Source organism: Canis aureus, chromosome 3 (genome assembly GCF_053574225.1).
Source record: "Canis aureus isolate CA01 chromosome 3, VMU_Caureus_v.1.0, whole genome shotgun sequence".
NCBI classification, from domain to species: domain Eukaryota; kingdom Metazoa; phylum Chordata; class Mammalia; order Carnivora; family Canidae; genus Canis; species Canis aureus.
The window spans coordinates 54,789,779-54,802,960 of record NC_135613.1 but is presented as its reverse complement, the minus strand read 5'-3'; the positions used below and the strand labels follow the sequence as shown (position 1 = coordinate 54,802,960).

Genomic DNA, 13,182 nt, shown 5'->3' with positions numbered 1-13,182 from the left:
CAGAGGGAGAAGCAGGCTCCATGCACCGGGAGCCCGACGTGGGATTCGATCCCGGGTCTCCAGGATCGCGCCCTGGGCCAAAGGCAGGCGCCAAACCGCTGCGCCACCCAGGGATCCCCTTAGGCATGTTTCTTAACCTCTCTCTGCCTAGAATGGTCTCCTAGTCCTTCACCTCCTTTATGGCTTTCCTCAAATGTCACCTCCTCAGCAAGGCCTGGATGGATCACTCTGTTTACAACACCACACCGTGCCCCCAAGCCCCACTTTATGTCTCTTCCTCATAAGTACCCCTTCCGACTCACTTTTAATCACTCTATGTGCTGTGTGTCCCCGCACCAGAATGGAAGCTCCGTCGGAGGCAGGGGTTCTGTCTGTTTTGTTCCCAGCCGCCTCTCCATCACCAGAATGGTGCCTGGCAGCTTGGGGCCCCTGTGAATATTCCGAGTGAATGGGCATAATAATAGTGTCTGCCTCATTGTTATTTTGAGGCTAAAATGAGCTAATATGTACAAAACACTTAGAAGAGAGCCAGGCACGCACAATATGTTAGTTTTTGTTACTCATCTACAACAAGGATACAAACTGCTTGGAGGGCCAGAAGGTGGAGGGAGTGAGCAACACGGGTGAATCAGAGACAGTGCCGAGTGGTGAGGCCTGCGCCACCCATGGAAGGGTTTGCCCATGTTCAAAGCCATTTGCATGTGTTCATATGGGATTATGGCCCATTGTTTCTGGATTTTTCAGTGCTGACCCCTATGGTTCCAGAGTATTTCTCAGGAGGCCTAAATGTTAGGAGTGTGTGCATGTGTGTGTGTGTGTGTGTGTGTACTTATTATTTTTTCTTATTAGTTTGTGAAAGCATATCATTTCTTAATAGAAGATCTTTTTTTTTTTCCCAAGACTTTCACTATCCTGTAGCAAAGTGTTTGTTCTCAAGAGCAGTTGGAAATAAATCAGTCACCACACTCAGAAACCAACCAACCAACCAACCAACCAACCAACCCATCTACCCCAGCCCACGAAAGTGGGGTCAGAGGCTTTGCCCTTTGTCTCAGAATCAGGTGTGGGAGGTGATTAGAAGTGCCTCCTGGCAGGGCACCTGGGTGGCTCAGTAGGTTAAACATCCAGGTCTTGGTTTTGGCTCAGGTCATGATCTCAGGGTCGTGGGATCGAACCCTACATCAGGTTCTGGGATCAATGTGGGGTCTGCTGGAGATTCTCTCCCTGTGCCCTTACTCCACTATGCACTCTCTCAAATAAGTAAATAAAATAAATAAATAAATAAATAAATAAATAAATAAATATTCTTTTTTGTTTTTTTTTTTAAGTGCATTCTGGTGCCACTCTTGTCCATACCAAGCCTGCAGATGAGAGGAAGAGGATATTACAGGGAAGAAATGGAGCCTGCCTGGGTCACAGGGCTGCTAAGCAGCAAAGCCAGAAGGAAAGCCCTGTTCGGCCAGGCTCTCCATTTGGGGTCTTTGCATCACCTTACAACAACTCCTTTCTCAAGGAGGCCTGAGCCAGCGGGCAAGAAGCTCCATCCCTGTAGGTGAAGAGCCAGTGGGCAAGGAGACAGGGCCCTGGCTTAATGCAGAAAGCAGCCAGAGTCCTGGAGGCCCTTGCGCCCTGGCTGAGGGCAAGAATGAAGGACTGGACCCAGGTGGGAAGCAGCCTGGTACCTCTGGCCCACATTCCTCAGGTTGTGCCCAGGAGGGGCCCAGCCTTGGGATGGGACCACAGGCAGCTGTGTTGATGCTTCCAGGAGAGGAGTCATGACCTGGGGGTTTGTTTGAAAACCTGCATAAACATCTTCTATCAGAGGGAGAGTTTATGCTTATGCTCCTTAGGCAAACAAGTTGTTGGAGATGATGTATTGTGAACGGATTTGTTAAGTCTGAGTTGTGGCCATAAACTCTGCTCGAACCCCAAAGGACTGCCCTCCAACCAGAGGACCTCAGTTTGTGTCTCCCCCCTCCTTGAAAGAAGCGATCTCTTCGTAGAGGCTGGCCCTGTGGCACCCCCAAGCCTGGAGCTCGGGGGGTGGTGGGGAGGGGGCGGCCCCCAGCACTCACCCCCGCTTCCCTACCTTCTTCTGCTCTGGTACAAAGGATGGGCTGACCCTTCTTCCCTTGGCCTGGAACCGGAGCCCACACACCAGTCTGCACTGGGCCGGGAAAGGGGGTATAGAGGGGGTGGGTGTGTGGCAGAGGATGGGAAGGAACATTTCTCCCCTGGCCCTCTTGTTGCAGCACATGGCAGTCCACCCTTTTGGTGGCTTGGACTGAAGTCCTTGGAGTCATCCTCGGTGCCCCTCTGGCACACCCCACCCCATCTGTCAAGAACCGTGTAGGCACTGCCTTCAAAGCTCATCCAGATCCTGACTGCTCCCCTCAACTTCCACTGTGACCACCTCCTGCAGGCCCCCTGCCCCTCCCGGGCCAGCTTCCTTGCCTCCTTGCTTCCATCCTGGTCTCCAACATTCCTACAGCCTGTCCTACAGCCGTGAAGTCAGGCCGCACGCTCCTTGGCTTGGACCCCTCTCCGCCGCTCTCCGCCCCAGCGTGAAAGTCAGAGTCCTTCAGGGGCTCATAAGGCCCTGCAGAAGCTGCCCCCGCCCACCGTCCGTCTACTCCGGCCACAGCATCCCCAACCCAGGTGTCCCTCTTCCACTCTCACCACCTATAACCAGGCCATCTCCTGCCTAGAATATTCTCCCAGCAACCTGCTGGGCTCCCCCCACCCCACCCCCCCAGCCTGGGGTCTCCTGGCCTTTGACCAAATGTCACCTTCCCAATAAGGCTGCCCCAACTGCCCTGTTTAATATTACAACTTACCCAGAGTCATCCCTGAAACTACCAATCCTCGTATCCTTTCTCCCTAACACGGAACGCCTTCCACACTCGTGCTGGATTAGTTACTCTGTGAACTGTTTTTGCTTCTCCCTCTGCTAGAAAGCCACGTCCAGGAGTGCCGGGCTCTTTATCCATTTCACTTATTGACGTGAAGGGGTGTCTGGCGTCTAGCAGGTGGTCAATAATGGCTGCATGCTCGGATGATGGATGAGCAAAGAAACAATAGCCAGGAGCCCTTTCTGTCCACAGGGATAGAAGTCCCCAGGGGAGGGGGCCGGGAGGGGGCTGTGGGTCCAGCAGCATGGTACCCATCTGAGGGGCGGATCTGCGCCCAGGTGCCCTCTGCTAAAACATGAGGCATAAGATTATCACCAACCCTGGGAGCCTAGAGGGATCGCTGAGACCATTTATACAAAGGAGAGTGTGACAGCCCTCCAGGAAGGAGGGTCACCCAGCAGGACCCAGTGTCTCTGGACAGTTTATTTTACATGGGATGAATCTAAGCATCTCAAGTGTACACACAGAGCCAGAGCGAGGCGGGGGTGGGCCGGGGTTGGGGGGGAATGAGAGAGCCTTTCACTTCCTGAAAACGCTTTATAATAATGCAGAACAATTATATATAGCAAACGGCTTCAAAATGTAAACCCTTTAAACATTTAATTCTTTAGCATTAATACACACAAATGCTATTAGAGGGTGGCAGGGGTCGGTGGGGTGGTCGGGGAGGGAGAAATTCGGGGGGGGTTACAGCCTCCATAGGGATCAGAGTTTCAACAGTGTTACTTATAAATTATAGTACATCAATTTTATTTACTGATCTAGGCAGCCAGAGGGTGGAAGGGTATACAATGTGAAGTAAACACAGTCATACCGGGATGAGAAATGCTGGCAGGAGACACAGCTCTTTAACATTAAAAATGTATAAAGTATTTAGCAAAAGTTACAGAAAACAGACCAAATAAGCAAGTTTATTTTGTTAGAAAATCCCACTGTCCTAGGGTTTGCTGATGTGCTGGTCGGTGAAAGGGCTGCCCCCTCAATGCCCCGGTCCCGCCCCCGCATCTCCCTCCTCAGGGGAGGGAAGCGATGCCAATTTGGGACCCCGTCACCACCGCGGACAGCCGGTGTCCCTCTGAGTGTCTGCTCCCGGGTCCGCACGGCTGCCGGAGGCCACAGCTCCCAGGAGCCAGTCGGCTGCGTGTGATGCCGGGAAGGACACGTCCCTGCTTGACAGATGAGGGAGCACGGAGGTCCCGGGAGGGAACGCGACTTCATTGCGGGTTATAGGACCAACGAGGCAGCAGGGCGGGGCCGGTCCAGTGCTCTTGCCCTGGCACCGTATCCCTTCCCTCTCCGCCCCCGTGTCACACCGTCTCCACGACCACACCCATGTGCCCAGATCCTTTGCACTCTCACTGCAATCCTTTTAGGGACGTCCCTCAAACACAAGGGGTCAGCGTCCCCTGAACAGCACACAGGGAGAGATCCAAAGGTCATCACAACCCAGCTCCCTCAGAGGGACCCTGCAACAAAGGTTCCTGACCTGGCCACACCCCGGCCTCTAAAGGGTTCTTTTCACCTGTGTCTTTCGCTTGCTGATCCTGCAAGCCCTACCTGCCAAAACTCAACCCAGAAGTGTCCAAGAAGCATGGGACCCCGGCGGACTTGGGCTCCATGGCTCACACCTTCCCTGGCCTGGATCCAGGAATATCTTCCATTTGCTTGGTGGGGTAGGGGGTAGAGGGGTGCCTGGTTGCCTCCAAGGGCTCACCTCTCAGCAAGCAGGGCACAATCGGGACATGGCTTGGCGGAGTCATCACCTTGGGGGTCATGCCCATAGCTAGCCCGGTGTTAGCTGGGTTGGGTCCTATCTCTGTCACCACCTGCCACCACCCAAGGGCAGCAGGCACAGGCTCAGTGTGACCACCAGCGGAGCAAGGCTCCAGCAGTATCAGGAAGCTCACGGGAAGAGGCTCTGTCTTCATGCTTGTCCTGGCTCCTTGGACACAGACCTCAGGACACGAGATCAAAGATCAGGGGATGAGACCCCCAAGGTGATGACTTATGAGTGCTCCCTTCTGGGCCCGAGGAGGAACTACCTCATTCTCAACAGCTCAGGAAACTCTTCATTTCGGCTCCATTTGGGTCTGCACACAAGAGAAGTCCCAGGGTATCCCTCTCGTGAGGATTTCAGACACTACCATGCACAATCACACAGATGGGGCTCAGGTCAAGCATGATGGTGTGGGATACAGAACTGGAGCGAGAAGGGTAGGCGGAGGGAGTGCAGTAGCTGGAGGAGGCTGGGGAGACCAGAACGCACACCTGCAGCCTGCAGCCAAGGCAACAGACATCCAGGGGAAGGTCACGGCCAGCCCAAGGTTGCCCCCTGCATTTTTACCGGCCATTTGTCCATTCACCTCCCATACCCAATGCTCAGTAGAAGCTGGAGGCTTTGTGAGCCAAAGGGAGGGCCCCCAGGACTGCGTGGGCTTACCAGCTGAGGTGCAAACCTCAGGCTGTAGCTTAAGTGGGAGGCACCCCTCCCCAACCCCTGGCCCCTTTCTGCACAAAACCCTGAAATGAGCCACTAAGGCCAAGTGTGAGCTCCAAGGGCTACCGTGGGCACAGCTGGCATTTGGAGGCGCCTTGGGAGGCGGAGGAAGAAGCCGTGCAAACAAGCTGAAGACCCTTGGGCCAGGAGCCTCCAGGCCCAACAGAGCATTTCCCCAAGCGAGGACGCATGCAACATAGTGCGGTTCTGCGAGACGAAGGAACAAGCTAGTGACACACACACGATGTGTGTGACCCCAAAGCATGAAGCCAAGGAAAAGCAGCCAGACTCGAGGGCTGCATCGGGGACTCCTTTTGTACAGCATTCTAGAAAGGGCAAACGGCAGGGTCAGATAATCCATCAGTGGTTGCCAGGGTGCAGGAAGGGAAGCAGGTGTAGACCGGCTATAAAGGAGTCAGAGGGAATTTTTGGGAGTGATAGAAATCTTGTGGTTTTGGTGGCTGGTCGTTAAGACGAGGTCTGTCAAAATTCACAGAACCGTATCCTTCCAAAGGGTGGGTGTCACTGTATGTCAATAAACCCCAATAGCATAGGTCCAATGATCTCCAGAAATCTGGAAAAACAAGGCAGTAGGTCCTGGCAGGGTGGGACTTGGGGAATATACTGATCGATGCCCCCAACTTAACACCTGTAAAGTGCTTTCCAAACTACCTCCATAATCACCAGTGGGTCTGCAGAATCCTGTTTCGACTCTCCCTGTCGAGGCCACTCATGGCTGGAAGTAAAATCACTTCAACAAGCCAAAGTCTTTGATGTCCTTTGAAGTTTATGGCTTGTGTTTCCAAGAAGGGACCTTGGCTCAGCCAAGGTTCTTACGTACCCATCTGCTAATCTAGGAATTGACTGGTCTTCACAAAGGGAAGAGAAACAAACCCCCCCGTTTGGGAGTGTGGACACTGTTTCGGTTTGCTTCAGTCACTAACCCCAATGAGAAGTGAATGAAGGAGCACAGGAAAAAAAAAAAAAAAGAAATGAAATTTGTGAAGGCTAATGAGACCAAATTAAGGACAGTGGGGTGGGGGTGGGGAGTACCTTCAGAAAATGGGCTGGGGAGCCCCCCTCTGTCTCCCAGGGAGGACCAGAAGACTCAGGAATCCTCAGATGGGAGGGAGAAAACAAAACCCATGAGCCATATCACACTCAAAATATCTGTTAGTAACAAGGCTATTGGCTTTGAACATTTGAAAATCACCCACAAATGAGTTCAGTAAGCCACAAGGCAATTACTACTAGCACCCATTTTTCCTAGAGAAAACAAAAAATAATATCCTAAGATTGGTAGCTGGTGTCACAGCCCAGCCCCAGATCTGGAAGGAGTGGTCCTCCCTGCCGGGGACAGATCCACCCTCATGGCTTTCGTGTCGGCAAAGGCCTTCACGTGGACCTTTTTTGGTTAGGGTGTTTTAGTAGGACAGGGGACAGTTTGGCTCACTCTAGGATATTCAGCATCTTTGTACTCTAAACTGTGAGGACATAATTCTGACTCAATGAAAGAGGTGCCCAAGGACTCAAGATGAGTGAGGCAACAATTCCCAGCATGAAGACCAAAGGACCCCGGGAGTCATGCTCTTAGGATCCTGCCCTAGTAGGGGGTATATGGACCCTGCACATCCAAGTAATCAAAGGGAAAGAGGAGTTAAGAAGGATGGGTTCTCAGGGTGTGGGTTCTGGGCTAGAATCTGCCCTTTGCTGGCTACGTGACCACCTCTGGGGTGGTGGTGAAGGGGCGGAGCGGGGGGAGGGACATTTCTTCTTCTGGTCCCCTCATGGTGCTTAGATGTGATGGAGAATGTGTTTGCTGTGTTTCTATAAAGGGAGAGTGATGAGTGAGGACCCAACGGCGTGCTGAAAGCTTCCCAAGTCACCGGATTTTGTGGGGATCTGGGAGATGGGGGTAGGGGGGAAGATGATATTAACATCAAGCAGGGCTCTGTGCAGGGCTTTGGAACGTGCAGGAGGAGCTGAGACCAAGGTGGCAGGACACTGCCTGTAGGGTGACAACCCACTGTGGCCGTGAGAATATGCCATGCCTGTTTGGTGCCCACCAGGGAAAGCAAGCCACATCTGGGGAGGGACAAACCCCAACCTGCCTTCCACAGGGCGCTGACACAGGGCCCTGAGAAGAGCCCGGGAGGGGGCAGGGGTGGCAGGAGGGAGCTTCCCTGAGGAAGCAGTTGAGGGTTGGGTGGATTGGGGTTTCCAGCCCGGAGACTTTACAGAAGATGCCTGACCTAATAGGAAACGCGACTCAACACTCTGACTTGGTTGGGGCTGATGTGAATGAGGTAGTTCCATCCTGACCTCTCCAGGCAGGGTCGGTCTGGGCCAAGAGAGGAGCCAGGCCTTATTCCCAAGACTCCCAGATGATGGAAAGTGGCAAAGAAGAGCCCAGATTTGGGCTCTCAGAACATAAGGGGAAGAAAATAAAGAGGGTGGGCTGCAAAGAATTCTGGGTGTGGGCTGGGGAGCTGAACGGTGCCTTCTATCCATGATTCTGATCCTGATACTTGGTTGAAGACAGGGACCTTTCTGCCATGACCCTCCAAAGCCTGGGACACCAGGGGGGCAGCTAGAAGACAGGCCTTGGGGCTTCCAGGGGCACAAGTGTGTGACACAGCTGGCTCTGGGTGGGGAGGTGACCCCTAGGGTGCTCAGCAGGGACCACACCCAGTTCCAGCCTCAGTCTGTCTTGGGAGCAGGAAGCAGAACACAGGAGTCGGGGTGGGGGCGACGGCCTCGGAGACGGGGCAGGGCTGTGGATCCGTCTTCTTGGCCTGGGAATGCGGGCAGCTCCTGGCAGGGCCGCCCTTCTGGAATCACCAGCTCAGTGGCCCGGGACCAGGACAGTGGGTGGGAGGGCGGCTGCGCTCGGCAGCGGGCCCCACAGTGCGCACTGCCACCGCCTCTCCGTGGGACCCCAGGCCCCTCTCTGCAGCAGGACCCCCGGGGCTGTGTGTGCCAGCCTAAATCTCCATGTCCACAGGGCGGATGTTGCCTGTCTTGTGCTCTCTGACCCACAGCTCCCTGTCTTTGGCTGGGTCCACTTTTCGAAGCAGTTGGTCCACAGGCTCGACTGTCTGCAAGGGACGGAGAAGGGGACATAGTCAGAGGTGGCAGGTGTGCCAGGGAAAACACCTTCGAGCCCTGCTGCTCACGCCTTCTGGCCTGTCCCGGCAGCCTCTCTAGAGGGGCTGTGGGGCTCCAAGGGAGGTGCCTGGGAGGTTCAGCCCGGCGCAGGGCTGCAAGAGTGGGGAGCCTGGGCTCTTGCCCCCACTCTGTGACACCCTCCGGGCACTCTGCCCTCCAGCCTGCAGGCCTGCGTGACGGGGCAGCGTGGCACTCGGCTCCGGGTCCAGGGCCTCCTCCTCCTCCTCCTGCATCTGTCCCCACCTTTACCACCCAAGAACAGAGCCAATGGAATTTGAGTGTTAGAGAATTTGAATATTTCTGGATTATGTATTTATTTCTTTGGTAAAAAATTTGCCAGGGGAGGTGATAAGGTCTTCAGCTATTTTAACTGTCATGACCTTCTTTCTCCTCGGGGTGACAGCTGACGTCAGTCTCTACCTAGCGCCTCTACCTCGGGCGCCTCTCTGCCACGCATGCCATCTCTATGCCGCGTGCGTCTGTCTCGGGAGGGTCTCTACCTCGCGTACGTGGGATAGACTCGCGCGTGTCCAGGCCAGTCCGTGAGCCCATCCCAAGAGGTGGCCCCCAGGCCCAGGTGCCACCGGCCACCTTCAGGACAGATTCATTTGGAGGCGCTCCTCAGCCGGCCGCGCCTGCACCAGGGAGCTCCCCTTGGGCCCCGGCTCCTCTCTGGGGTGGGGGTGGGGGTGGGGGTGGGGGGGTCCTCGTGGCCTCAGCCCGGGGCGGGGGACTCACGCTTTGGTTGAACATGTCCGTCTCGTGCCGCAGCTGGGTGTACTGGCACAGGTGCTGCCGGATCATCTCCACCCTCTCCACCTCCAGCCGCTCCAGCTCCTGCCCAGGAGGAGGCCAGACAGCCCTGAGCGCCCGCCCTCACCTCGGGGACCAGCCCACTCTGAACACGGAACCCCAGTCTCCGTGCGCCTGCTTGGAGCTGGGGCTGAACTCGCGCAGCGCCGAGGGGGGAGGCGGAGGCGGTGACAGCAGCTGCTGCGACCCGAATCCCGCCCTGCCCGGCCGCACGGTGGGGTGAGTGCTGGGAGCTTCACGGCGTTACTTAACTGTCCACAGTAATTTTAAGAGAGAGGCCTTATCTGTAACCTCACTTGTCCAGAGCACAGGGCATTGTGGGAGGAACGGGGTTCGAACCAGGCTCCTGAGTCTGCACCAGGGAGCCCCAGCCTTGGTTCCCGTGGGGTGGACAAATGGGTCACATGCAGAGATTCTGTGCCTCAGTCTCTTGGGGCCTTGGCCCTGGGATTCTGCCGAGCAGCCTCCTCTCCTCTGGCCATCCAATGCTGACGTGCAGAAGACAGACCAGGCCAGGGGAGGCAGGGGGGCTGGGAGTCGGACGGCCGTTGTCAAATGGAAGAGGAAGGGTTTGTCCTTTGGTTTCTAGATAGTTCTGCATCTTTGGAATTTAGGGGATCAGACTACTATTCTGCGCACAACTAGGTCACTGCCTAGGTGATTAACCGGGAAGGAGGGTAAAGCAGGGGGGCTTAATTAGGAGATTAACCGGGAGGAAGACTAGGTCACTGTCCCTGGGGGAGGCTTCTAATCTGCTCTGGTGGGCTGACACCTGGCATGCAGAGCGTTAGTCTGTCCTGCGCCGGATGGACGACGGTAGCTTTGGGCAGTGGGACAATGCAGGAGATACCTGGTGCCAGGCCTCCTTTCTCATCCAACCCAACGGCCCCAGTGCCAACCACACTTCACCATCCACCCCAATGGGTGCTGAGGAGGAGATGCCGTCTCCTCATAAGAGATACTCAGGGGGTGCCTGGGTGGCTCAGTCGGTTGAGCGTCTGACTCCTGGTATCAGGTCAGATCATGATCTGAGGGTCGTGGGATCAAGCCCCGTGTCAGGCTCCATGCTCAGTGGGGAGTCTGCTTGAGATTCTCTCTCTCCCTCTCCTTCTGCCCCTCCCTACTGTGCTCTGTTTCTCTCTAAAACAAACAAATCTTAAAAAAAAAATAAGGCAAAAATAGGGGTCTGATGCCTATTCCCTGTACCCCTTAGTCAGAGGCCTCCCCTCTCAATCCTCCCAAACAGCTACCCCAACCTCACTCTGTATGCACCCCCTTATCTGGGACGGGCAACCCTTCCTGGGGTGGGGAGGGTCACTCTTCCTGAATCTTGGCTGTCTTTCCTAAAGGCACCACTGTACATTTGGTTGAGGGCATCCCTGGGTGAGAGCCTGACCCCTTAGGGAACAGCCAAGGAGGGTACGGTAAGACCCAACCCTTGCCTGTGTTCATGCAGCTAGGGAGTGCAGGATCTGAATTCACATAGACTGGCCCAGAGTCGAGGTCTTGGCTCTGAGGCAGTGGAGAGGATCCAATGACCACCTCTATGGCCACCTCCATTCCACCATCATCCGCATGCCCACCAGCATCCCCCTGGGACTCCCAAGCACCACTCCCTGAATGGACAAGCTTACACATCTCTGCTCACTCACCAATGTGGTGGTCACCATCTCTTCAAACCATTTGGACTGGGCTTGGTTGTAGAGGTCCACACAGCGCATGAGGTCATCTCCTGGAAAAGACCATCAGCCACCATCACACTCTGTCCTGTCCTCACCATGGCTTCCCTCCTCCATCTGTGCCCCATGCCCTCTCCTTTCCCTGGGTCATGGAAGCCACTGGAATGTGGAGAGACGGGAAGCAGAGCAAATGAAGGGGCAACCCTGCATCACGAGCCTACCCCAGATACTAAGAACTCAGGATGAGGGTTTCCAGTATGTGTGTGTGTGTGTGTGTGTGTGTGTGTGTGTGTGTGTGTATGCTCCTAGGACCCCCCCCAATCCTACCACGAACCCAAGAGATGCTTCCCTCTCTAAAGACGGCTTCTCATTTGACACTGGAGAGTCCTTCTTGGTTAAACATGTGTCACAAGCAACCTGGAAGTAGCTAAGAGTGAAAGAAGAGAAGTCTGCAAATTGTGTGTGTGTACATGCACCAGAATATAATTCTGAAACACAAAATAATGTGCCTGATAGTCTGTGGCTCACTCCTGTACAGTAATAGTACGAAGATATGCACTGGCACGCTACACACCAATTCTGGGACGGTGGTCACTTTGGAAAGAGAGGATGGGTGGGAAGAAATAAGCTCCTCCCACAGCATTTTCTTTCTTAAAAGAGACGGGTGAAACAGACCTAACTCTTCAATCTTGATGCTTGGGAGGTTATTTTCTGGAAAGGCAGGTACATTTGAAATATTTTGTAATTAGAAGGAAAATAAGCCGTAGGACAGTTGCAAGCATTACTAAGCATATCAGCACCCAGAACCTTATTGCCCAGAACGCAATGCCTGGCCTTGCAGCCTCAGTATGCCCTGGGAACTTGCCAGAAACGCAGATCCCAGGGCACACCAAAGACCTACTGAATCGGAAACTGTATTTTCCCAAGATCCTCAGGGGAACCCCGTGCACATTGCAGCTAGAGAGGCATCACTTGGGCACACGGCTCCGTCTCAATGTGGTTTTCTGATCATCACTGGGTTCCAGAGACAGGAAGGAATCACAGCCTTTGTTCGAGATGCGAAAAACTCAAGAACCAATCCCAAACTAGCAGATTCACTCTCAATCTAGTAATTCCAGCGGAGTCAATGTCCTCTAACATCCCCTGGCTCATGTGTATTCTGAAATGGAAGTGAAAGAAGTTGGGGAGACTCCCGTCCACGTAGCCCAGGGCCCAGCTCAGCACCACCTTCCACTGAACTACACTGTTGCCAAGAGATGAGCCCGAGTAACAGAACACAACCAAGAGCTCTTGACCCATCCTCAGTAATGGGTCCCTGATCCCAAGAAGGACTGATCTGGAGAGAAGAAAGTGTGTACTTCACAGCCAACACATTCCCACCAGGAGCCTGACAGCACCTGACCAACGAGGGGGGTCAGCAAGTCACCCTACAAACATATGATACTCAAACTCCCAAAAAAGCCCTCTTTGTCGATCCCGATCTTGAGACCATGCTTTGGGATCTTGTGCGACATCAGGAAATCGGGTAGCTGCAGGAGGACTGGAGGGTTTGACAAGAGGCTCTGGGGTATGGGGCCAGGCACGAGGCACACAGAAAGGGGTTTTGGAAAGGAAGAATTTTTCAGTTAGAACCAAGGGCAAGGACCAGTCGCTTCCATCATAAGAGAATTCCAAACTGTAGGGATAAGTCTGTATTATCTGAAGGCCACACAACCAGCCAAGACACAAACAGCAAGACCAGAAGAACAAATGTAGCAGAGCCTTCCCAGCACGAAAATGGAACGTTCTTCTGAATTCGGCTGCAATTGACTAGAAAGAGCAAGTAGCAAGATTGTCCAGAATGTGTGAGAAATGGGTTCTAGATATTTGGCTATTCCAAGAGAAATGAATGTGAAGCAAAATATCTAGGATACGACGTAAATGAATACACAAAACAATGGAACTCGAAGGAACAGGGCACAAAGCAGTGCTGTGGGTTCAAATAATCTCCTGGTGGGTCAAGTATTTACGTGTTTATTTTTTACACCTGAGGCTAAAGGAAAAAAGTGATTTAAAAAATACATATTGAGGAAGGAAAGGTCTTTCTAAGGGAGTCACAAAATCCAGACCTTAT

At 53.9% G+C, this 13,182-nt stretch overlaps 1 protein-coding gene and 1 non-coding gene across 10 annotated transcripts in view; one reads left to right on the top strand and one right to left on the bottom strand.

Annotated features, from left to right (window-relative positions):
- Nucleotides 1–3,486: 3,486 nt before the first annotated feature.
- The window catches only part of GAS7 (growth arrest specific 7), a 208,833-nt gene continuing 199,137 nt past the window's right edge, over nt 3,487–13,182 (bottom strand). For all 9 annotated transcript variants that reach the window (XM_077892642.1, XM_077892645.1, XM_077892646.1 and 6 more), the window contains 3 exons: nt 11,043–11,122; nt 9,316–9,414; nt 3,487–8,507 (listed from right to left, as the gene is read on the bottom strand). In XM_077892642.1, the coding sequence (XP_077748768.1) occupies nt 8,394–8,507; nt 9,316–9,414; nt 11,043–11,122 (293 nt within the window). In that variant the 3' untranslated portion in view covers nt 3,487–8,393. The remainder of the gene's footprint in view (nt 8,508–9,315; nt 9,415–11,042; nt 11,123–13,182) is intronic.
- Nucleotides 10,362–10,452, top strand: TRNAR-CCU (transfer RNA arginine (anticodon CCU)). Its single transcript is given in 2 exon segments — nt 10,362–10,398; nt 10,417–10,452. It is a non-coding gene; the product is annotated as a tRNA-Arg (tRNA).